The 27,147-nt window shown below is 35.2% G+C and overlaps 1 protein-coding gene across 3 annotated transcripts in view; it reads right to left on the bottom strand.

Annotated features, from left to right (window-relative positions):
• Window positions 1-12,444: 12,444 nt before the first annotated feature.
• METRNL (meteorin like, glial cell differentiation regulator) overlaps window positions 12,445-27,147 on the bottom strand; it is a 97,819-nt gene continuing 83,116 nt past the window's right edge. For all 3 annotated transcript variants that reach the window (XM_031968467.1, XM_031968468.1, XM_003768871.4), the window contains 2 exons: window positions 24,008-24,067; window positions 12,445-12,838 (listed from right to left, as the gene is read on the bottom strand). In XM_031968467.1, coding sequence (XP_031824327.1) covers window positions 12,522-12,838; window positions 24,008-24,067 — 377 coding nt within the window. In that variant the 3' untranslated portion in view covers window positions 12,445-12,521. The remainder of the gene's footprint in view (window positions 12,839-24,007; window positions 24,068-27,147) is intronic.

Genomic DNA, 27,147 nt, shown 5'->3' with positions numbered 1-27,147 from the left:
CCAGCCCTGCATTCCTGGTATAAAACCTACTTGGTCATAGTGTATTATCCTGGGAATGATTTTCTGTAATCTTTTGGCTAATATTTTATTTAAGATCTTTGCATCAATATTCATTAGGGAGATTGGTCTATAATTTTTTTTCTCTGCTTTCAACCTACCTGATTTAGATATCAGTCCCATGTCTGTGTCATAAAAGGAATTTGGTAGGACTCCTTCAATCACTATTTTTTAAAAATAGTTTATATAGCATTGGAGTTGATTGTTCTTTAAATATTTGGTAGAATTCACATGTAAATCCATCTGGTTCTGGGGATTTTTTCTTAGGGAGTTGATTTATAGCTTATTCTATTTCTTTTTCTAAAATGGGAGTGTTTAAGCAATTTAATTCTTCCTCTGTTAATATGGCCAAGCTATATTTTTGAAGGTATTCTTCCATTTCATTTAAGTTATCAAATTTATTGACATAAAGTTGGGCAAAGTAACTCCTAATTATTGCTCTAATTTCCTCTTCATTAGTGGCAAGTTCTCCCTTTTGATTTTTAAGACTAACAATTTGATTTTCTTCCTTCCTTTTTCTAATCAAATTTACTAAGGTTTTATTTATTTTGTTGGTTTTTTCATAGAACCAACTCTTAGTTTTATTTATTAATTCAATAGGTTTTTTACTTTCAATTTCATTGATCTCTTCTTTTATTTTTAGAATTCCAATTTAGTGTTTGACTGGGGGTTTTTAATTTGCTCCTTTTCTAGCTTTTTTAGTTGCAAGCCCAATTCATTGACCTTCTCTTTCTCTATTTTATGCAAGTAGGCCTCTAGAGACATAAAATTTCCCCTTATTACTACTTTGGTTGCATCCCACACATTTTGGTATGATGTCTCATTATTGTCATTTTCTTGGATGAAATTGTTAATTGTGTCTATGATTTGCTGTTTCACCCAATCATTCTTTATTATGAGATTATTTAGTTTCCAGTTATTTTTTGGTCTATTTTCCCCTGGCTTTTTATTGAATGTAATTTTCATTGCATTGTAGTCTGAAAAGAATACATTTACTATTTCTGCCTTACTGCATTTGAGTTTGAGGGTTTTGTGTCCTAATATATGGTCAATTTTTGTATAGGTTCCATGAATTGCTGAGAAAAAAGTGTACTCCTTTCTGTCTTCATTCAGTTTTCTCCAAAGATCTATCGTACCTAACTTTTTTAGTATTCGATTTATTTCTTTGAATTCTTTTTTATTTATTTTGTGGTTTGATTTATCTAATTCTGAGAGTGCAAGGTTGAGATCTCCCACTAATACAGTTTTGCTCTCTATTTCTTCTCACAGCTCTCTTAATTTCTCTTCTAAGAATTTAGATACTATCTAGGGGAGGAGGTGGGAGGAAGGAGAGGAAAAGTTAGAACAGAAGGTTTTGCAAGGGTCAATGGTGAAAAATTACCCATGCATATATCTTGTAAATAAAAAGCTATAATAAAAAAAAAGAATTTAGATGCTACACCACTTGGTGCATATATGTTTAATATTGATATTGCTTCATTATCTATGCTACCTTTTAGCAAGATATAGTGCCCTTCCTTATCTCTTTTAATTAGATCAATTTTTTGTTTTTGCTTGATCTGAGATCAGGATGACTACCCCTGCTTTTTTGACTTCACCTGAAGCATAGTTGATTCTGCTCCAACCTTTTACGTTTACTCTGTATGTATCTCCCTGCTTCAAATATGTTTCCTGTAAACAACATATTGTATGATTCTGGCTTTTAATCCAGTCTGCCTCCGCTTTAGGAGGGAGTTTATCTCATTCACATTTATGGTTAAAACTACTAATTCTGTATTTCTTGCCATCTTGTTAACCCCAGCTTATGCTTTTCTCCTTTCCTTCCTCCTTACCCCACTCCCCAGTATTAAACTTGTAAGCACCATTTGCCTCACACAGCCCTCTCTTTTTAGTATCCCTCCCCCCACCTTAAAATTCATCCCCTTTTCTTACCCCTTTTCCTCACAATTTCTATATTCCCTTCTAATTAGCTTACTCCTTCCCTTTTCAGTTTTCTTCTCCCACTTTTCAATGAGGTGGGAGAAGTTTCTCTGTAAATGGAATATGTCTAATATTGTTCTCTTTAAGCCAATTCTGATGAGAGTAAGATACACACTATGTTAACCCCCCCTCCCTTGTTTCCCTCAGATATAATGGGTTTCCTTTGCCTCTTCATGAGATGTAGTATCCCCACTTTACCCCCTTTTCTGGTACAATTTCCTTTCCACCTCTAGTTTCTTTTTTATATTGTAAACAGTAAAACTAAATTATACATGTATTTTTTATGTATACTCATGCCAGAAATATAGTTCCCAAGATTTCTTTTTACTTTTTTATGTTTCTCTTGAGTCCTATATTTGGATATCAAACTTTTTGTTTAGTTCCAGTTTTTTCATCAAAAATAGATGAAATTCATCTATTTCATTGAATGTCAATCATCTTCCCTGGGGGAAAAATGCTTATTTTGGCTGGGTAAGTTATTTTTGACTGCATACCAAGTTTCTTAGCCTTTTGCAATATCAGGTTTCAAGCCCTTCAATCCTTTAATGTGGATGCTGCTAGATACTGAGTAATCCTTATTGTGTCTCCTCTTTATTTGAATGTTTTTTTTCCTAGCTACTTGTAGTATTTTTCCCTTGGTCTGATGGTTCTCGAATTTAGCTGCAATATTGCTTAGAATTTTGATTTGGGGATTTTTTTCAGTAGGTGATCGATGTATTCTTTCAATGTCTATTTTACCTTCTTTTTCCATAGCATCTGAGCAGTTCTCTTTGATTATTTCCTGAAAAATAATATCTAGGCTCTTTTTTTCATCATGATTTTCAAGAAGGACAATAATTCTCAGATTATCTCCTAGATCTATTTTCCAGGTCTGTTGTTTTCCCAAGTAGATATTTAATATTTTTTCCATTGTTTCATTTTTTTGGTTTTGCTCGACTGAATCTTGTTATCTCCTCGAGTCATCCATTTCCATTTGTTCAATTCTGATTTATAATGAATTATTTTCTTCATTTACTTTTTTTATTTCTTTATGTAATTGTCCAATTGGGGTTTTAAATGAATTGTTTTGTCCTATGGAATTCCCCCCCCCCCATTTTGTCAATTTTATTTTTTAGAGAACTATTTTCTTTTTCCAATTAATTAATTCTGTTTTTCTTGGAATTGTTTATTTTTTCCAATTCACTAATTCTATTTTTCAGGTATTTGATTTCTTTATTTTTCAATGAGTAGGATGACTTATCCCAACCCTCTTGCCAAGCTTCCCTTTCCTTTCCCCATTTTTCTTCTATCTCTCTTCCCTAGCCTTTAGGCTAGAGCCTTTAACTCTCTAGCCTTTATAATTTCTTCTATGAGAGCTTTGTGTGATGGGGAACAGATCATATCCCCCTTCGAGGTTTCATCTAGAGACAATCTGTTTTTAGTCTCTTCAGGGTTTGAAATCTGCTCTCTATCTGTATAGAAGTTATCTATAGTTAAAGCTTGCTTTAACTTTTTACTCATTTTGACAAAAAAAAAAAAAAAAACCAAAGAAAACAAACAAACAAAAAAGCAAGTGTGGTCTGCTTTTTGGACAATATGGCATTACCAAGCTTCCTGTATAGACTACAAGAAGTAGCAATGAAGCAGCAACAGGACAGCAATGGGTGTGCTGAGTCTGCACATCAGTTGTGCTCTGAGACTCTGAGAGCATGCTGAGTGCCTCCTGGTGTGGCCCGGTCCTGAGAGATCCTAGCTTTTCAGGGTTATAGTCTTTACCCCTCCTTGTTTATAGCTTCTCTGCTGATCTACTGACTTGCTGCCAGGGCACAGTAGCTCACACTGTGGTAAAGTTCTCTTCTCAAATTTTCTGCAGGTTGAGACCACACCCTTCCCCCCTCTTGTCTTTTCAGCATTAACTGACTTCCATGCTCTTCCTGCCTGCCTGAGGTCTGCACCTGGTCTAATCATTCCCATCTGAGAGCCAAAACAGATCTTTTTGGGCAAATTTCTAGGATATCTTCTGTTGGTAATGTGTTGTACTCCCAATATTCATGTTTTTTTTCAGTCAAGCACTAATTCTGAGGCCTTTCAGAAAAGAAGTTATCTGAGGGCAAGAAAGAGCTTAGATAGAAGCATGTGTCCTCTCTACCATCTTGGCTTTGCCTCACTTAGAAAAGGCCATATTAAAGAAATGTTGCAAAGGATAAATTTATAGGCCTTGGTAATATGTTAGAATCCTAGTGTTAACTCAATGGAATTGATACAATGCTTATTGGTTCACACATTAGAGCAAGTCCTTATAAGGTTTAAGTCACTAGTATTGATAGAAATAATGCTTGAGTTTACACCTTTGAGAATTTACACATTAGCTCACACATTGGAGTTCACAACTACAGAAAATACACAGTTAACTTTGTAACTTTGTAAATTCACACCTCCCATAATCCCACTCTCGGAGGAGGAGTCAACTTTTGAGTTCACACTTCTAAAAAAGCATAAAAAGGAGCTGAGTAAGTGAAGTGAGTCAGTTCAGAAGAAGCCATGAGTTGGAGTTGAGTTAGAGCCAGAAGTCACTTCAGAAGAGTGACAGAGTGAGAGTTCATTTTGGGAGATTGAGAAACTAATCTGCAGTTGGGCAGAACCAAGATTCAGAGGGAGGCTGAAGCTAGCAATAAGAGATCTAGGAACCAAAGAAAGATAACTGGGCTATTTTGGAAGAAACAATAAAGAACTACTTTAACACCTAGCTTCATTTGAAGTGATTATTGATCTGAACCTAAACTAAGGCTGCCTCCAGAAAACCTCCCCAAGAAACGTTCTATCAAAGAGAACCATTATATTATACAAAAGAAGAGAACACCACATTTTGGCGCCCTGAACGTGGGACTGATAGGACTCTGATCTCAGTGGAAAAACCTCTGATCCTGAATCCAGTGGAAAAGTCTTCTCGACCCAGAAATTAGGGTGAGTTCAAAAGAAATTTTGTTAAAAGAGCTAAAATACTATTTCCGTTAAAATGGAACAGATGTTTAGAAAACAGCCTGCTTTTTCAGTTCAAGGAAAATGTTTAGAGAGCATTGTCAAGGTTATGAAAAGCCAAAGTTTGATTATAATTCTGGAGCAGATCACTGAACTTTTAGAAAACCTTAAGTACATATGTCCTTGGTTCTCTATTGAAAAAGAATTGGATCTAGATGAGTGGAAATTAGTAGGAGAGCAACTAGGTGAATACTACAATTCTAATCCAAACTCAATGAAGTGGAAATTAGGAGAGGATCTTTGTCAATTCTGCCATAAAAATGAATCTGACTCAATTTCCAAAGATGTACTTAATCCATATAATTTAATACAACTGGCTTTAAGTGTTAGAATAAGGAAAAAGAAGAAAGAGCAGGAGGGGCAGGTGCCAACTAAATTAGGTGAAAAGGAGGAAGAATCAGATAAGAATGGAGTTAAGTACAATTTTGAGTGTGATACTTCACAGTAGGAGAAATTAGATTATTCATTATCTCATGACCTTCCCCCCTCAATTAACCCTTCATGGGTGGAGGAAGAAGGAAGAGGGGGAGAGGCAGTAATGCGATCAGAACCACCTATTAAGAAGCAGAATATGACAAGATTAGAAAAGCATTAATTAAGGCAAAAAATGAAGAAGATATATCTGATTTTATAAATGCATATCCTGTGATTGAAGAGCTTGAGTCTTCAGGTCAAAAAGGGAGAAGATACACTCCTTTTAATTTGGAAAAAATTAAAGATTTAAAAAAGGGCTGCACTTTTTATGGGGCTACATCATCTTATGTTAAGATGTTACTAGATAATTTGTCTTTTGAAATATTAACCCCAAACGATTGGAAATCCATAGCTAGTACATGTTTAGAACCTGAACAAAATTTATTGTGGTTTTCAGAGTATCATGAATTATGTAGGATTCAAGCCTAACACAATAGGTAAACAGGAGCTATTGGACAAATCGCTTTTGACCAACTAGCTGGTGAAGGTCAGTATGGAGAGAATTCAGAAGAGATTTCTTATCCCATACCACTGTATGAGCAAATTTCTGAGGCAGCAATAAAAGCTTGGAGTTCTCTCCCCGGACAGAAAGATGAATGTAAAGCCTTCACAAAAATAGAGCAAGGTCCCAATGAACCTTTTGCAGATTTTGTGGGATGTTTGCAGACAGATGTAATAAGAACCATTGGAGACAATGCAGCTACAGAAATAATGACCAGACATTTAGCTAAGGAAAATGCCAATGAGGTTTGCAAAAGAATTATATGGGGACTAGACAAAGATGCTCCTTTAGAGGAGATCATAAGATGCTGTGCCACAGTGGGCACAAATGCTTATTATACCCAAACAATAATGAACATGGAAAGACAGGATCCCTCTTGGCAAGGGACTTCTAGAGAAATTCGTTGATGTTTTCAGTGTGGAAAAGGTGGACATTTGAGAGCTCATTGTAGATATGGAAATAGAGTGAGAAGACAGGGTGAGAGGAAATCTAAAACCCCATGTCCAAAATGTAATTGAGGCTTTCACTGAGCCTCTGAATGTAGATTGACACAGGGAAATGAAAGGCAGAACCCAGATCCAAGATATCAATCAAAAGACAGGTGGAGCATGATGGCAGCTGAGGGACACCCAGAGAGTCTTTAGAAGGTCAGGACTCTGATGTGATCAATCAGCCTAAAAGTAATCACATGGCACAAAGAGATTACATGGTCAACCAGCAGAAAGATTACAGTTGGGGAGAATACAGACTTTTTAACCCAACAGGGCAGTGTCCAGTGCAAACGGTTCCAATGTAATTGCCAGATGATGATGAGAAATCCCAAAAGTGGTAAATAGAAGGGAATTAGATAGGTTAACTGCCTGGGAAAGAGGGTTTGCTTGTATTTCTACAGATGGAGAAGGAATCCAATGGGTGCCAACAAGCCGTATTCACCTTGTCCATCAGAGAGAAACAGAAAAAGAGAAAAACCTCAAAACAAAAGAGAAAACCTAAGAACAAAATCTTCAGGAATCATTGGATTCACTAACACAAGATGAGACTCTTTCAGTTCTTGAAAACCAGCAGGAATCGTTGGATTCCTTGAGATGAAAAATTGTTGATGAGACTATTGCAGTACTTCAAAGCTTACAGGAATTATTGGATTCCTGGCACATGAACTAATGGACAATGGATTCCTTCTGGACTATTTCTAGGACTTATGGACATGTGTAAATTCTCATGTTGATTCATGTTATTTGTTACATTACTACTAGCCTGTGTTATATTGCTACGTGCTTATGTATTTTATGTAATTATGTGTAACGCCTCCCATACCGATGGATTTATGTACACCTTGTTTTATACCTGTTTCAAGTGAGCCCCTTTAGAAACCCACTAATCTGATTTGATTTTCTACTTCCTTTGGTGTTTTCATCTCCCTTCCTGAGAAGTCAGGAAGAGTGTGACCACCTTCTTTTTTATGGTGTTTTTACTTCTTTTTTAAGCTGTCAGGGAAGATGGGTTCACCTTCTTTTGGGGGGTTCTCACCTCCTTGAGAAGTCAGGGAGGTCATGACCACCTATCTTCTAAATCAAAAAAAAGCAGGAGATGTTAGAATTCTCGTGTTAACTCGATGGAATTGATACAATGCTTATTGGTTCACACATTAGAGCAAATCCTCACAAGGTATTAAGTATTGATAGAAACAATGCTTGAGTTTACACCTTTGAGAATTCACACATCGGCTCACACATTGGAGTTCACAACTACAGAAGATACACAGTTAACTTTGTAACTTTGTGAATTCACACCTCCCATAATCCCACTCTCAGAGGAGGAGTCAACCTTTGAGTTCACACCTCTAAAAAAGCATAAAAAGGAGCTGAATTAGTGAAGTGAGTCAGTTCAGAAGCCACAAGTTGGAGTTGAGCTAGAGCCAGGAGTCAGTTCAGAAGATTTCCAGGAGTCGGAGTTGAGCTGGAGGTGACAAAGGACTACCTGCAAGAGCTCTTGGAACCAAACAGAGATAGGCCTCTAAGAAAATTAACAGGGCTATTTTGGAGGAAGTAATAAAAGATCTGAACTTTTAACACCTGGCTGCATTTGGAGTGATTATTACTCTGAACTGAAACTAAGGCTGCCTCCAGAAAACCTCCCCAAGAAACCTGCTCCCAGAGAGAACCATAATATTATAGAAAAAGAAGAGAACACCACAGTAATACGTTGTAACTGAAATGTAAGAGATTATGTGAAAAGTCAAAAATGACTTTTAGGTTGTGAGCCTTAGGGATTGGAAGTAACCCTCTAAAGTAATAAGGAAGGTAATAGATTTAGGGAAAAGATAATTGTTTTGAGCAAGTTGAGTTTAAGACGTCAACTAGATGTTCAAATTGAATTGTCTGAAAGGAAATTGTAGACACAAGATTGGAAGTCTGCAAAATTTGGGCAGGATAAGTTGAATCTAGATATGAGATAACCAAGTAAAGTTGTATTGAGGGAGAAGAGGAAGGATCCAGGACAAAATCCTGAAGGACATCTACAATTAGAGAGCATTATCTGGAAGAGGATCCAGCAAAGAAGACAGAGGAGGAATGATCAGATAAGTAGTAGTCTTAAGAGCCCAGGAGAAACTGATGTACTGAGAACCTAGAGATAAGATAATAAGATAAGGAGGATAATAAGGATTGAGAAAAGGCCATTGAATTTGGTAACTAAGAGCAACTTTAGCAAGGTGGGAGAATGCATTTTTGGTAGAGTGATAAGGCTGGAAGCCAGAATGTGAGAAATTAAGAAAACAATAAGAGAAAAGTGAAGAAATCTATTATAGACTGCACTGCCAAGAAATTTAGCTGTAAAGGGCAAATAAGATATAGGATGATAGGGAAGATGGAAGAATCAAGTAAGGATTGGGGATCGGGGAAGACATGGGAATGTTTGTAGGCAGTAGAGTGTAGGCTGAAACTCTTGAGTTCACCCACTGAGGTTGGACAACCAAGCACTTAAGGCTAATTACTGATTGGACAATACTCTATAAGCATATGCTTGGAAAATGGCCCTTCCCACTATCCTGTGCTGGCTCTATAATTGATGTATACAGAGAATTGTAGGAGGGACTAGGGGGTGGAGTAAGACTAGCCAGGGTCACTTCTGGGTGGGAAACGAAGAAGGAAGGTCTCAGAGATTCTGCTTCCATCTAATTCAATCCTACCCCTAAAGACAAAGAATAAAGATCAAAGACTTCTGCTTATCCTGACTGCGGCTGATTCTAAGGTATCCAGAGTGCTAACCCGGTCATCACAGTAGGGAAAGAAAACATTGAAAATAAGTAAGAGTGAGGTGCTAAAAGGGAAAGAGATGGAATGGAATGGGATCACTTGAGTAGACAGAGAGGTGAATAAGGCTACTCCATTATATAGAAGGGCAGCTAAGTGACTAAGTGGATGAGTGCCAGACCTGGACTCAGAAAGACATTTTATGGAGTTCAAATCTGGCCTCACTCTTGCTACTATGTGACCTGGCCAAGTTATTTAACCCAGTTTCCCTCAGTTTTCTCATTTGTAAATTGAGCTGGAGAAGGAAATGACAAACCACTGAGGATCTTTGCCAAGAAAACCCCAAACAAGGTCACAAAGAGTTATATACAACTGAAAGAACTGAATAAAAACAATATTATGTAAGACAGGAATTGTAGTGTCTCTTAACGCTACCCTAACCTTATAGCGCCTCTTAGAGCTACTCTTAACTGCCTGTCCATCGATGGTAGGGCTAGGCCACACTTATCTGTCTTTGGGCACCAACCCAGATCCCACAGAGACAGACCGATTGGGAGGCAGGGATGAAGTGAAAGAGACTTTATTCTTAGATATATTTATTATCCCCTCCCCCCCCCTTCCCGCTGAGGATCTGGGGGAAGAGGAGGTCCTCTAGGAACCTGGCATAACAGGATTGGCCTGAGAAGGAGTGAAGTGTGCTAGGCTTGAGAGCACTAAGGAGGGAGATGTGGTACCTGGGGTCGACACGGCTCTTGGGGCTATGCCCCACCTCCACATGGAATTCACCTGTGCCTCAGTACGTCTCATCACTCAGGTCCTCCCACATGCCTTGAACTGCATTCCTTGCTCCTAGAGGCTTTTTAACCCTTACAAGGAATGAAGGAGGAAATAGTGGCAGAAGGTGTCTGAGTGATAGGAAACTACTAGTGACAGGAGGAAGAGGAGATGAAAGAAGTCACAGTAAAAGACCTCAACTTTTTTTCTGTAAAACAAGAAGCAAGATTCTTGACTGAGAGCATAGGAGGTCTGAGGGAAAGATGAAAAGATTTCTAAGAGAAGGGGACAGTAAGTTGATAAGGGAGGCATACAAGGATTGCCTAGCAACAGCAATGACCCAGTTGTGGTTATATAATAAATTTGTAGTGGACCCAATCAGAATGTTGTGATTTTTCTTCTCCATTCAGCAGTACATGCATAGAATTGAATATGATGGACGCTGGTAATGAATGCTGAGACTTGGCAAAGTATAATTGGAAAAATAAGCAAGCTAGGTACTCAAGAGGTACCTTTGTCTTCCAGACAATGTTGAGTTGAATTGGTTCACCAAGATGAGAGAAGAATGTCTAGCACAAGGGAAATCGCTTGAGAGAAAATTGAGAGATCAAAGAATTGGAGGTCATAGTGAAGATGAAGAATAGGTTTTTGTAAAGGAATGCAAAAGGGACAAGTAAAAAGCCAATACATTATAGTTAGATAAAGCAATTTCAGAATTCTTGAATATGGAAGTGTTGTATTTGTGGGTGATGGTAAAATCAAGTATATGACCAGATGACCAAGTATGTAATTGAAGTGGAATGGAGGTATAAATTATGGGAAGAATGAAGAACTGAGTAATTATGGTATTTGAGGGAGTGTCTATATTTGTATATATACATATATATACATGTATATACATACATACATATATACATTTACACAAACAAAATCTCCCTTAGTATGAGGGTTGGAAATGAGGAAGAGGGAAAAATGGGTTGTGCACAATTGAGGAAAGAAGAGTGAACTGGGGGAGGCATGAGGGAAAGGTGTCTAAAGACTACAGCTAGCAAGATTTTAATTGGATGATAGGTATGAATAGCATGAACCTCAAAGAAATTACTGAGTGATGGAAATAGAGGAAGAGTCTACAAGTGGCACTAGGGAACAAGGAGAGTTTCAGTTCTGCTGCCTCAACTAGTAAGTTAAAGAAAATGAGTGAAGGTGTAACCAAGGTGGCCAGGGAGGCTGTGTCACCTAACAGACTTTCAGTAACAATTAATTCAAGAAAGAAGGGGGGGGGGGTGAAATTAGGATGAATATGTCTGTTGCCTATAACATTCCACAGAGCACAAAGGATGTAAAACAAGGTTGAAATTTTATTTGTATCCTACCAGACAATTGCTCAATAAACAGTAGCATTATATACCTACCATACTAAGAGGATTGGGAGTTTTGAAGAAGTGAATGGAAAAAATTTTAAATTATAAATATAGACAAAGGAAAGTTTCTGGGGTAGAAGGCATTAGTAAGGTATCACAATAAAAGAACTGTTGTTAGGGGACTTTCACCACATAACTACTCAACACTGGGTCCAAGACATGAGTAAATGTACTTGAAATTTTTTCTGAAATTATTTTCAAAAGATTAATATGGCAAAGTGTACAAAATAATTTGGGTAGCTTAAAGTTGGGTAAATTAAATTGGGTAGCCTGTCTCTATAGGCTCAGAAAATAAAATACTCTAATTCCACTTTATCTGAGTCATCTCAAAGTAGGCTTTCTAGTGAATGGATTCTTGAAATGTATAGCCATTATTATAAATGGCCATCAATGAGGAATAAGTAATAAATATGAGCTCTATGAGATAAGGGAAAAGAAAAGAAATCTCAAACAACTTTCACAAATCTAGGGAGCTTTATTTCTCTGAAATGTAAACTTACCAACCTAAAGATGATGGTGGCTGGCAATCATAGTTTAAAATTAAAATTAAAAAAAGAAACATTAAAAAAATAAAAGTGTAACTCCATAAATTTCTGTCATAAGAAATGGCTTCAAATTATACACTAAGCTTTTTACAAAGCATTGTTGTTAAAGTTTTATATCAGACCAAATACTACATATTATGGATTTTTAATGATATTAAAAGATAATAAAAGTAGTTTATTTAAAATATGAGTTTGTTTTAAATGAAAAATACCTTAAAATGTAACAATTTAGTTTGGATTTTTCAAGACTTTTAATTGGTTAAGAAAAAAATCTGGGGTACATGGTATCCAATCTGATTTGTACTTTTATTAGTATAACAGTTCCTGATATTACAAAGAGACCCCATGAGACCTGCCTTCCAAGTGTTAGTTCCTCTGGAAGCTGCTTGCCAATAAATTAATAGTATTCACTATGACAGTGAATTTGTCAGGCATAAGTGCAGGTGGAATGAGGTTTTCTTGGGTGGGAAAGAAAGATTTCCAATCTAACTATTCATCTTCAGACTGTGCCTATTTCACATGGATTCAGGCCCTTGTTCTCAGCATCTTTATACATCCTTAGGAAGTCTTTGAAACGAGGAGCACAACTTAATCTGGCCTCCCCAAAGTGCATTCGGCCTGTGAAGAGGAAATCCCCATTTCCTGGTTTCACTCCACATTCTAATAATGTCTTGATCTGTCCTTGCCAGCTTTTACTGCTTTCCACAATCTGAAAGACTTTATTCTTCTGTCTGTACAGTTTACTGACATGGATGTCAATGATAGATTCTTGCTGTTCTGGCTCATTTTTTACATTCTGGATGGATCCTCTTACCACTAAAAGAAAAAAGGGGAGAAAAAAGTCAAAAACATTAGAAACTCTTATAAGTAGGAACAATGACTTTATGCTTCTTTGAAGGCCTTAAACATAGCACACATTTAGTAACTAATGACAAATTAAAAGTAAATAAGACTTAGATATTTGCATTAAAAGAATCACTGACTTTTATAACTGGAAGAAATATTAGATTAAAGGCTATTAGGCCCAGCAAGCTTTTTCCAAATAAAGAAACTAAAGCATACAAGTAGTTAAGTGATTTGTCTAGGATGACAACACTATTAAGTGTTTGAGGTGGGATTTGAATCAGGTCTGCCTGATTTCAAGTCCAATATCCTATTCATCATACAATTCTATCTCATTCCATAAACCTTTATGCAATGGGGTCTAGAATATATGAAGATTGCCTCAAATTCCTTCTGACATCAAGATATAAGGGAGAAAATGGTAGCTTTTCAGATAAAAAAAATGCTAGGGAATTGCTTTCAGGAAAATGATCTACCTTGAAGAGACCAGTTGAAGAGTATATCTAGACATTCTGTTACTTTAAACAACTTAGTGATTTTGAAAGTTCAGACAAGCTTCTTGAATCTGGAAATCTGAGCTCAGGGTTTTAAATGTTGAATGAAGCAACAAATGCAACATTTGGCAAAAACCACCTCAGTAGAACTGACTTGTCAGGAAATGCACACCAGGGGGAAAAAAAAGATGGGACCAGTCTAAGCATCTCTCCCACTCCATTTTTTTGTTCATTTCTCTAGGATCTCCAAAATGAGGGCAACAAAAACTGAAAGTTCCAGGTTAAGTATTTCTCTCTTGCAAAGGCAAATGCATCACTTTTATCTTGTAGTAAGTGTGTAGCTCACATGTAGTGAGCTTATATTAGTCTTTTCTCTCAGGTAGGATATATTTCCCCTCATGGTTCTAGAGTACCCTAAGAATCTTGACTCATCATTTTCTCTATTGCCACTGGTTTGAGTTCCCACTGGTTGAGTTTCCTCCATAGTCAGAAGGCCAATGACTAGCACCAAACTTAATATTGATTATCTTTTACAAAAGGATAGTTCCTTTAAAGTAGACAGAAAAAAAATGTAAAAACATTTGTTCTAACACCTCCAGAATTTTTGTTTTTATTGTTCAATCAGCCATGTATGACTGTGACCCCATAAACTTTTGTCCATGATGTTTTCTTTTCCATTTCCCTCTCCAGTGTATCCCCATTCTATAGATGAAGCAAAGAGGTTAGATGAGTGGCCCAGAGTTACGTTGCTAGTAAGTGTCTGAGACTGGATTTGAACTCAGTTCTTCTTGATTCCAGATCTAAAGCTCTGTGCACTGTCACACTTTGCTGTTTTAGAGTTTTTCCTCTTAAATCATATTATTCTCAAGGGGACAAACAAGTTCAACTTAGTCTACTTCCTACATAGCACAGGTTACATTAAGTTCCCATCTAAAAGTGAAATCTAGGCTAAAAGAGTCCTCATTTCAGCTTCTACTAAGAGAGGGAGGATCCCTACTCAAAAGAAGCTTACATTCTAATGGGGGTAAAAACAAATATATTTTGAAGTATTTACAGAATAAATCCAAAGTAAGTAAAGCCACTATGGTTATATAAATGGTATAGGAGGGAACACACTAGCAATTGGGGGATAGGAATCAGAAAAAGTTTCATGTAGAAAGTAGTGTTTAAGCTTCACCTTTACAAAAAAGAGTTCTATAAGGCAGAAGTGAAGAAAAAATACATTCCCATAATGGGAATGGTCAATGCAAAGGCACAAGAAAGAGACTATGATATTGGTGGAACAGAAAAAAAAAATAGGCTAGTTTAGATGGCTAAACTAAATTGGAGGGGGATAGTGGGAAATAAAGTTAACATTTAATATGGCTGAAAAGGTAGGGTGAAGTAAGACTGAAGTATTTGAGAGCTAAATAAAGAAGTTTATATATGACTGAGTTAATAGAGTCACATGATAAGACCTGCATTTAAAGAAATTTACTTTGGCAGAAGTATGTAGGCAGTGCTCGTGTTTGGAAAGACTTTAGGTAAGGTGACAAAATTAGGAGGCTATTGAAGTAATCTAGGTGAGAGATGATAAAGGCTTAAACTAATGTCATAGTTATGTGAATATACAGAAGATGTATGCACTGTTATTAAAGTAGAAACAAGACTTAGCAACTGACTGGATATGTAAAGTAAAGGAGAGGGAGAATTCATAGGTAATAAAAAAAAGTTACAAACTTAGAAGCCTCGGAAGAATGATGGTTTCTTCAACAGAAATAGCAAAGTTGAGAATAGCAAAGGAGTTGTAGGAGACAAGTGCAGGGAAAATAAATTCTATTTTGGACAATTTTAGTTTGAGATGTTTTCAGGATATTCGGTTCAAACTGTCTAATAATCAGATGCAGGAATGAAAGTCATTGACATAGAAATAATAATTAACCTATGCAGCTGATGAGGTTATTAAATATAGAAAAGAAAAGATGATCTGGATAGAACTTTGGGAAATACCCATAGCAAGGGTATGTATGATATTTATTTATTTTTTATTATAGCTTTTTATTGACAAAGCATATGCATGGGTAATTTTTCAACATTAACCTTTGCAAAAACTTCTGTTCCAACTTTTCTCCTCCTTCCCTCCACTCCCTCCCCTGATGGCAGGTAGTCCCATACATGTTAAATATGTTAAAGTATATGTTAAATACAATATATGTTTTATGATATTTATAATGAAATAGTAAAAGGGATGGAGAAATTAATCTGTAAGAGAGGAATGAAGAAAAGGATAGTGGCAAAAAAGGAGAGGAAAGTTTATGTAAGAGGATATATAATTAACAAGGTCAAAGGCAGCAGATTGCTAATTTTGGAGAAGACAGTTTCAATTGAATAATAACATTTAAATGTTTTTAAAGAGTTGAGTGAGAAGAGAGGAGATATCATTTTTTAAAATTTCAATTATTTTTAACATTCTTTTATTTTTCAAATTTTGAGCTCCAAATTCTTTTCTCTCATTAAAAAGGCAAGCAATATGATATAAATTATTCATGTGAAAACATGCAAAACATTTTCAAATTAGCTAATTAAAAAAAAAGCAAAATAAAGTCAGAAAAGTATACTTCAGTTTGCACACAGAGTTCATTAGTTCTTCTTCTGGAAATGGATAGCATTTTTTCATTATGAATCCCTTGAAATTGTCTTGGCTCATGATATTGATCAGAATAGCTAAGTCTTTCACAGTTGATTATCATTATACGATTACTATTATATTATGTAATGATCTTCCAGTCCTTCTCACCTTACTTTGCAATGATTCATAAAGCTTTATGTTTTTTCTCAATATCCTCCCCACCCCTTTCCACAGCATAATACTACTCCATCACAATCCTATGCCATAATTGTTAGCCACTCCCCAGTTTCATCAATTCAAATCAAATCAAGCATTCCCTTGATTTTCCAGTTTATGCCTTCACCAAAAGAGATGATACAAATAATTTTGTACATACAGATCTTTTTCCTATTTCTTTGATCTCTTTGGGATAGTGAGCTGACAGTAGTATTGCTTGGGTTAAAGATTATGCATAGCCCTTTAAGCCTATTTTAAAATTGTTTTCCAGAATAGTTGGAGCAGTTCACCACTCCATCAACAATACATCAGTGTATTGATTTTTTTCCCTTTTCCTCTCCAGCATTTGTCATTTCTGGTAAGTATGAGGTGGTATCTTAAGAGGTGTTTTATCTCTCTCTAAACAGCGATTTAGAACATCTTTTATATGACTATAGGTAGCTTTGATTTCTTCTGAAAACTGCCTGTTTATATCCTTTGACCATTTATCAATTAGGGAACAGCTCTTATTTTTACAACTCTGACTCAATTCTATTCTCAGTATATATTACAGAAATGAAGTCTTTATCAAGAGAAACTTGCCCTAAAATTGTTTTAATATTACTTTATTGCTATGATACTCTCCCTTTTAATTAAATCTATTTTTGCTTTTATTTTGTCTGAGATAATTGTTAACCTTGCTTTTTAAAAAAAATTCAGCTGAAGCACATTAGATTTTGCTCAAGACCTACATTGTGTGTCTTTGTTTCAAAAGTGTCTCTTGAAAACAATATATTCTTGGATTTTGGTTTCTAATACAGTCTGCTATTCACTTCCATTTTATGGGTGAGTTCATCCCATTCACATTCACAGTAATGATTACTAGACATTTCCCTCCATCCATTTTCTTGTTTCTCCCCCTTTCTTTCTTTTTAACTCATCCCTTTTCAAAACATTATTTTGTTTCTAACCATTGCCTCCCTTAATTTGTTCTCCTTTTTATCATCCTTTCTCTTACCTACTTCCTCTCTTATTTCCCTATTGGATGTTATATTTTTGTACACACTTAAGTATGTATGTATTTTCTTTTTGAACCAATTCCAATAGGAGTGAGATTCAAGCATTGCCTATCTTTTCCCATTTCTCCCTCTAATGTTAAAAATTGTCTTTATGTACCTCTTTTATGAGAACATTTTCTCCCATTCTATTTCTTTTCATTTCCCAGTACAAACCTCTTTCTCACTCTTTTTTCTTTTCTTTTTTGAGATAGAAATTCCTTTTAACTGCCCTACTAATGGTGATATTCTTAGGAGTTACATATATCATCTTTCCATACAGGAATGTAAACAATTTAATTTTGTTGAGACCATTATGATTACACTTTTGTGTTTACCTTTTCTGTTGTTCTTGAAGCTTTATGTTTGCATATTGAATTTTCTATTTAGCTCTGGCCTTTCATCAGGAATGCTTGAAAGTCCTCTATTTCCTTAAATGTCCATTTCCCTGTGATAGATTATACTCAGTTTTGCTCCTTTGTCTTCTAGAATATTATATTTCTAGGTCTCTAATCCTTTTCTATGGAAGCTACTAAATCACGTATGATCAGTCTTGACTGTGGCAGCTAGCAGTTGCAACTTGCCAGAATTATATGGTATCCGAGTTTGAATCTGAATTCAAGGCTTCTTAATTCCAGACTCAGTGCTCTATCCACTATACTATCAAATTACCTAGCCTAGAATAGCTTCTGTGGGGACATGAAATGATAAATCAAGTAAGTAGCACTAAATCTATAAGCCTATAATTTCAACACTCAAAAGAACTATTATTTTACTATTGTGGATACTCTCTCTACTGATGTAGATCATAGAATCAAAGAACTACATGATAGGATCACTTAGTGAATGAGTTGCCATGACTCAAACTATTAATCCTGTTGTTAATCTGGTTACAAACTTCTCTAATTTAGCTACATTGATTTTTGGACAATAGATCATATCCTTGGATAGCAGATATAGCATATTACTGAATCCATTTCCAAATTTTTCTAGCCTGTTATGATCTGCCTGAATGTGTGCTCTACTAGGATCATCTTCAAGAATTCTAGACCATTTCCATGCCATGATAACAGAATATGACCTCATTAGGATACTATATACAATTACACTTACACACACACACACACACACACACACACACACACGGCAAAATATGATCAGTTAAGAAAGAAATAAAGTGAAAATGAAATACCTTGATCAAGAAATAATAGAAATAGAAAAAAACTCATACTCAAAGATACTATTGCTTCAGAAAAGCATAGAAAGACATGAATTGATGCAGAGTAAAGTAAGCAACACCAGGAAAACAATTGAATTGATGAGGAGTAAAGAGAGCAAACCAGGAAAACATAAAATTCTAAATACAAAAAAACCCATAAATTAAATACCACATACTACTTAAACCTGGCCCCAGAAAGAAATTGAGAAAATGTACTTTCCATCCTTCATTTCAGAGGTATAAGAATAAACTAGTCTCATTTCTTAGAAAAAAGTTTAAGTTAGTTCTTTTACAACCAGACTATTATCAATGGCAGACACAATTCAACACTGGGTCAAGTACATGCTTTTTGAATTTTGCATAAATAATTTTGATTCAGAGGTGATATCCATTCTATATGTCATGAGTGACTAAAACTTTTTTCTTAAGAACATACCAAAAGTATGGTGAGTGTGTGTGCTGAAAGCAATATTTGCTAGAACCTTGTCATGTAGGCTAACATAGTCTTTTCCTAACACCCTATTCCACATAGGAAAAACCAGGTTTTTTCCTTAAAAGTTATTGAAATTGGCCCCAAGATTTAACTGGCTCAGGCAATAATGAAATAGATTTTTGCTGACTAGGAAGCCAGGGAAATTCCTCCTCCCTCAAGATTTTGATCTGCAGGTTGGCATGGACAACAGTAGGAAAGCCTCAATGCTACACCCTTGCTGAATAGCCTTTCTTGGGTATAATCAATTAGTCAATAGGCATTGATTAAACACTTACTAGCTAAGCACTTAAACCAAGTAAATGTCATTTAACAAATTAAAATTGTAAAAAAAAAATCAAAATAGTTAACAAAACAATTAAAACAAAATAGACTATAATTCTCATTTTGTTTTTTAATTTTAAAAATAAGTTTCATTGTTAAAAATTAAAAATAAGTTTTCTGTTACCATGGCCCCTTTCCCGTGTATCCCTTTCTGTCCCAGGGAGGTATGCCATATGACAATTAGAAGTTTTTGGATAGATGGAAATGGATTTCTTCGACAAAGAGAAGATCTAATTCAGTTCCAGTTGATCAATGATGGACAAAAGTAGCTACCCCAAAGAAAGAACACTGGGAAATGAGTGTAAACTGTTTGCATTTTTGTTTTTCTTCCCAGGTTATTTTTACCTTCTGAATCCAATTCTTCCTGTGCAACAAGAGAACTGTGTGGTTCTGAACACATATATTGTAACTAGGATATACTGTGACATATTTAACATGTATAGGACTGCTTGCCATCTGGGGGAGGGGGTGGAGGGAGGGAGGGGAAAAGTCGGAACAGAAGTAAGTGCAAGGGATAATATTGTAAAAAAAAAAAATTACCCAGGCATATGTTCTGTCAATAAAAAGTTACAATTAAAAAAAAAAAACATCATAACTGACTGATACATTGAAAATGTTTAAAAATATGCATAATGTATAGCCTCCCATCTTCAAGAAGGGTAGAACTGAAGTTGTTTTCATTTAAGTCCTACTTGATTTTTACAATTTTGTTACATTTACTTTGATTTTTTTTAGTATGTAGTTCTTTTCATTATATTTTCATAATTACTGTATATGTCCTTTTTTTGGTTCTGCTTACTTACCCCCTTTGCACAGTTCATATAGAACTTTTCATGCTTTTTTGTATTCAACATATAGATCATTTCTTATAGCACATTAATATCCCATTATGTTCACATATCACAATTTGTTTAGCCCTTCCCCAATTGATAGGCATTTACTTCATTTTCAATTTCTAGCTATTACAAAGCACTGGTATAAATATTTTGTAGTACATGGGGACTTTTTTCTTCAAAATGGCTTCCTTGGGGTTTAACTCAGTAACAGAGTCTCTGATTCAAAAGGTATGGTCATTGCTTTTTTTTTTGTTTGTTTGTTTTGTTTTTTTGTTTTTTGTTTTGTTTTGGTTTGGGTTTTTTTGCAATTTCCAATTACTTTCCAAAATGGTTATACTATTTTATGGTTCTACCAACAATGTATTAGCGTGCTATTCTTTTACAACCTCTATAATACTGACCGTCAATTTTTAAGATATGAGCTGAAACCTCAGGATTTTTTTTGGCTTTTATTTATTTTTATTATTAGCTAGAGTATTTTTCCATGTGGTTGTGAATACTTCCAAGTTCTTTTGAGAACAGTTTGTATTCTTAGACCATTTATCTATTGGAGAATAGTGATTAGTCATGTGTATATGTGTATACAGATACACTTATACATATATAAATACAACACACACATATAGTTTACATAGCTTAGACACTAAACTCTTATCAGGTAAATTTGATACAAAGATTTTTTTTCACATCAACCCTTTCCCTTTTTATCCTATATGCATTACTATTATTTATAGAAGCTTTTCTATTTCTGCCATACTCTTTTTCTATAAACACAGTATTAAGTTCTTTCAGTTACTTTCATTTTTTTTTTTAAAGGTGGTCCTATTCCATCTGGCTCTCTTTTCCATATCCCTGATCTAACTCTTCTTGTTTGATATTCTCTGTCCCCTTTCAGTTAGTCCAGTTCCTTAGTTTAAGTTCATTTTTTTGTTCTTTTCAATAAGGATTATCCATCTTCTCTGTTTACTCTAGACCCTAATTTTCCAGTTCATGACTCCTATAATATGTGATTTCTCTTTTCTGTGCTCATTTATTTAATCAAAGCTTCCAAGTATACTTTCTCGGCTCTTCTCTCTAGGTTCTTTTGTTACTGGCTAGTAGGTTTACTTCATGTATTCTCTTCCTATTTTCAGAATAATATTAATTATTACAGTTGTTATAGTTGGCACTACTCCATGATAGAGCCCCTCTCTCCCACCAAACTTTTGATTATGCATTCTATCATTGATTTAGAGCCTCTCTGGTTGACCTTTCCCCCCACCTTCTACATTTGCTTGGAAATCTCCCTGTGTCAGTGCTCTCTCAGTATGACAAATGCCCCCAGTTTCGAACTCTCCTATGCCCAATACTACTAGACTTTTCAAGCACCAAATCCCTCAAGCTTCATCTAGTGCAGGTCCTCATATTTCTTTACTCACCACTCGTCACTTTTAGGAGCTTTTATCAGTGGAATCACATCCCATCTCCAAAGTAATACCTCCTTTCTTTTCCTCCCCCTCCTTACCCACTCCCCTGAAGACTTTTATCCTCACTGGAAGACCTTTTTTGACCCTCATACATCACTCACTTCTCTCTAATTCTCTGTTCCCTTCTCTTTCTTTTATTTACCTTCCCATGTAATATCCTGAAAAAGAATTCCCCTATAGGCAGGGACCTATGTCATACATACATACATTTTGTACACACACAAACACACACACACGTATGTATGTATGTATGTATGTATGTATTGACCTATATGGAACCAGTTTCTGTCCATAATATAGCCTACCTGCCTCTCCACTGTTAATTCTACTAGAGTTTCTCTTTTACCCTTATCTTCTTGCATACATTTAGAAATAAGTTTTATTGTCTTATTATTTCTGTTGTTCCTCTGTTGCTGTTCCTGTTCTTGCACTACATTTATTCATTGCTCCTACATTTTTATTATTTGGGGTATTTGAGAAATAATGTATTCATTTCTGGTATTCAAAACAAAAATGTTTTGAATTCTTTTTATTATTGAACGTCCATATTTTGCCCTGCATAATTAAGCTCAGATTTGCTGAATAGGTCACCTTGGGCTGCATACTGGTCTCCACTGCTCCACATTATTATGTTCCCTTTTGTTTTCTAGTGGGTATAGAACAGTCTTCTAATGTTAAAGTGTCCTTTCTTTTGTATTTGAAGATCTTTTTCCTGATGGTTTGAAATTTCATTTTCTATGTTTAGAAGTTCTGAGTAGTTCTCTTCTATTATTTCCTTCATTGTGGTGTTAAGGATTTTTGTCATATTCTTTTGGCAGATTTATGATTGTTAGGTTGTTTCTTTACATACTATTTTTGAGATCAGTTTACATTCTGTTTTTGAGATCAGCATGTTTCGCATGTACAATGAATGTATTTTCTTTTAATGTTATTGCTTTCCTGCTCTTCTAAGTAGTCTTTCATTTCCCTGCATTGTGAATCTATTATATTCTTATTTCTTTAATCTTGTTTTTTAATAAGATATATCATGATAGATTCCAGTTTTTCTATTCTATTGATTATTTTTGCTCTACAAGATATAAATTCTGCTCTTAACATCCCCATTTCTCTTTTAAACCATTCAGGAAGAGTGTGTTGTTCTTAGATTCTTAGATTCCATGTTCTTAGATTCCACTGCTGTGATAAAGACATCTACAAGAAAGTAATTATCTTTAAGGTCTTTGAGTTTTCTTCTTCCTTATTTTTTCTACTACTCACTTTCTGACTCTCTTCCCTCTATCTTTTCCTTGGGGGACAGATCTCAAAGCAATTCCGTCTTCTCCAACAATGGACATTTTATAGTTCAACTGTCCCAAATGACTTCTGAGTTATTCATTCTCTACCTCACCCATATAGTCTTTCATCTTGGTGATCTGTCTTACTCCTTCTGCTCCTCAGTTTTCTAGTCCAGCACATGAAGTACTAAGACTATTTATGTACTTGCAATTCAGAACTTTGCAGCACCGTGCTTCTAGGTTGTATCCCTTGGCAGACTTTAGCTCCTTAAGGAGCTGTTAGCTCCTTAAGTGGCTGTTAAAGCATGAGCAAACTTCCACAGCTTGGAGCCAGTTTCTCCATGCACTGCAAAGAGAAAAGGGGGAGAGGGGGAAATCAGGGATTTTTTTTTAATATAAGTCTGTGTTGTGCCTTTAGATCTTCTAAAGCAGCCATACTGCTAACAGTGTGGGAGAATAGGGAAAGGTGCTAAGTGGAGCTCAGAATGAATGAGACTCATTCCTGATTTTTTTTTTTTTAGTGGGATTGGAGGGCATGTCTTTTTAAATCCTTCTTTTGGATTATGGGTGTCCTGGACCAGGAAGAGTTGAAGTCTCTTTATCTTTGGCAAACGATTTCTGTTTTGGAGAGGTCTGAGAAGTTGCTGGCATTGGAGAAAATGTCTAGTTCACCATTTTGTTGCTCACATAACCCAGAAGTCTTGCCTCATTTTCTTCTAATCTTGAAGATGAACTACAAGACCAGCTTGAATCCAGTGAGCATGGATACCATTTGGTATCTCCCAAATATGTTTTTTTTATTTTGATTCAGACCTGTGATTTCATTCAAATGCAAAATCCTTAATGAAAAAACTCTTTCAATCAATAAAGATGAGCAACTGTTCTCCAATTTTAGTCTTAGAGATTTGCTTGGGGCAGAAAAAGTTAAGTTTCTTGAGAGGCACATAATATGTATCAGAGATAAACCCAGATTATCCTGTCCTTCAAGACCAGCCCTTCAAACATCACATCATGCTACTTTTAATGCCCTTGGGAGTCTCAAAGTTTCAAATCTAGCTGTTACATGATATTATAAGAAGGACCTGAATTATCTGGATAAGTAAATAAGTGTCCTAGATAAATAAATTAGGAGCAATACTACTGGAATTTCACAAACACTAGTAAAATCAGTGTTTACTTACCAAAGTCACTAGTGCAGACAGCTAAGAGGACTTCAGTGTCACTGCAAGGGCGACATGGAACTGTAGAGAAAAATAAACCCAAGCAAATCAATTTTAAATTTCTATGTTAAGGGATTACATAGGGAAAGAAGAGTTTTAAGGACAGTACAGTATATAAATCCTTCCTGGTTTTCTCCTAATTACCTTTAGATAGCCAGTAATACACTGCTAATTCCCCTCAAGGTTTTTTTATTATATTGGAAGATTGTAGAAATTAACTCCAAGTGAAACTTTGAAGATCAGAGGAAGTCAATAAAGTTCCGGAAAAAAATTTGTATTTCTGGTCCTATAGCTCTAACAAAATATCAAAGGTAGCTCAAAAGAATGTATTCTAAAGGATGTCAAGGCCCAGTGGGAAGCCTAAAATAGCCATGACAAGTACAAGAATCCATTTAATCAGAAGTACACCTTTTGGCAACTTCAACCACCTAGAATAGAGTCCAAATGTGGAAAGTAAGATCAATGGCCTTCTAAAAATATGGCATCTAAAGTGTGCTCTGATCAGAACTTTTTCACTTTTCACTTAGGATCTTTATAAACTTTGCTTCTTTTAATATGGTCTAAGATAATTTTAGGGTTTTTTTGGCTGCAATGTTGCATTGTTAATTCATATTAAGCAATATATTTAATCTCTAGATCAAGAGCTTTTGTCTAAACATGCCTTTTCAATCTAAACTTTTTGAACCCAAGTGTATATTTGCTACTATTAAGTTTTAAATGTGATTTAAGCTAGGCCCAATGATTTAGCCTGTCAAGATCTTTTTGGATCTAAATCCTGTCACCTAACATCAAGATATCTTTCCCAACTTCTTGTCATCTGAAACTATTAAGAATTGCTATGACTTCAAATTACTAATTAAAATGATTAAATATCACAGAGTTTAGCAACATAGGTATGGATCTGGGATATTCCACTACAGATTACTATCCAAATTGACATCTACTCACGAATTACTCTTTAAATCTAATCTTTCAATGAGTTCTTAGTCCACCAAATTATATTATAATCTAGAGCATATAGCACATCTTGTTTAAAATATAAGATTTTTTTTTTGTTAAATGCTTACTGAAATCTGCATATGCTACTGACTACAGCAGTGGTATCAAACTCAAATAGAAATGGAGGGAAGTTATATGTGAAATTTAATAAAAAGGTAAATGGAGACAATTCTCTGAGTAAGATAAGCTTATTAATAAATCACTTAAACCAATAATAAAGTGATCTATGATTTGTCTCCTTTTACACTAAAGACCCAGAATTAAAGGTTCATTTCCTTTTTATAAGCACAGAACAAAGAATAGCAAGCATCACAAAGGTGAAGAATCATGATTGATTATATTAAAGATAGTAAACATAACCTCATATGGGATCTCTCTCTTTAAGGAATACTTTTGTAAATTTTGCGTCCCAGCTTCATCCTAAGATCACTGATAGACCCAGGAATGCAGATGCATTGGAAACTAGAGAAGACTACCTTTTTAATTGCTAAAGATAAGAAAGAATCAGTTAGTGCAGCTTCTCAAGAATAACACATAAATCTATCCAGAGATAACGTTTTGTGAGAGTATTGAGAAGAGTTTTTCTTTAACCAATAGTCAAAGTGGAAAAGATTAAGCCCCTGGTATCACTTCGGAGAAAGGGAAATTGAACTTTTGTACAAGTAAGCTTCTTCACTCAGTGACAAAGAAGAGGCTTTAAATCTATTACACAGAATCCAAAATATGATTACAGAATAAAAAATATAAAATCAATATTAATTTTCAGAGGGCCATTACCTATATATAAGGATCCCTGAAGACCACATATTGACTTAGTTTTAAAATATAATGTTATCTATTTTTATTGATTTTGTTAAATATTTCTCAATTACATTTTAGTATGATTCAGGCCAAATTTGGGAGTTTATAGGCTATACATTTGACATATATGATTTATAATACTGTCTTGATCTCAGTTTCATTCTCTTTACCTACCACTTTGTCCCCCACTCCACTTTTATTTCTGGCTTCTATATTTGTTCCTCCCTTCCATTAAAACATAAGCTCTTTTGTATGATCATGGGCAAGTCACTTAATCCTAATAGCCTCAGGGGGAAAAAAAGCTCCTTGAGAGTAGTGCCAGTTTTGTTAGCTTGCATTTTTATCACCAGTGCTAAGCATGATATTAAGCACATAGAAAGCATTTAATAAATACTCTATATAACTATCAATTTTTGTGATAACAGTTTTAGGGAATAAAGCTTTTCCAGGACTAAAAGTAAGAATTCCACTTCTGGTTCTAGAAACATTCTCTGACAAATAGAAAATTATCACTGACTAATAATCTGTGGAGAATAATATGAATTAAAGTCCCAGATAAAGCACTTGATCCACACATATTTCTTGCTTTTCTCTTCAATACCTGGGATAGCTCAATTCTTTTTTCTTTTTTTTTCTTAGACTACCTGGTCTCTCTTCAAGCAGGTCCCATTTAAGGATAACCTATATTCCCAGATTCAGTAACTTCCAAATGATTAGAGAATAATGAGCTCATTGGCAGTTTTGTCATATTTCACTTAAAATGCCTACCACAAACACAACTTTATCTTACCAGATCCAACCTCATAAACCTGACAAATAAAAAATATATATCCACCTTCCTTTCTTAATCTGGGGATATAGAGATGGGAGGGGAAAAGAAAAGAAGGAAGTTTATGTTTTGCTTTGTATGTAGATGGATTTTTAAAGTACTTTCTTAATGGAGGGGAACAAAGATCTGATGGAATGCAATGATTTAACATGATGCAACCTGAATTTCCTGTTAGAGAGGTGGTCTGCGTACAGCAAGTATAAAGTATATTGCTTAATAGTCATTTTACTGGGTGGAACATCAGCAAGTTTGTCATGACTCACCAGTTAATTTAATAGAATTCAATGAGTAAGCAAAACTAACAGGAAAAGAAAAAAAATATGAGTAACTTATTTGATTGCTTTCAACTTCAATACTGTTCAATTAAGTATCCTAATAAAAGAGAACATTTTACTGGATTCCCCCAAAGCTCAAAAATATCTAACTTAATTACTATTGGCATCATGCTGGCACTTGTTCTGCTACTCTCCTA

This window comes from Sarcophilus harrisii, chromosome 4, assembly GCF_902635505.1.
Source record: "Sarcophilus harrisii chromosome 4, mSarHar1.11, whole genome shotgun sequence".
Taxonomy (NCBI): domain Eukaryota; kingdom Metazoa; phylum Chordata; class Mammalia; order Dasyuromorphia; family Dasyuridae; genus Sarcophilus; species Sarcophilus harrisii.
The sequence above is the reverse complement of the archived record's forward strand: the minus strand, read 5'-3'. Positions and strand labels throughout refer to the sequence as shown.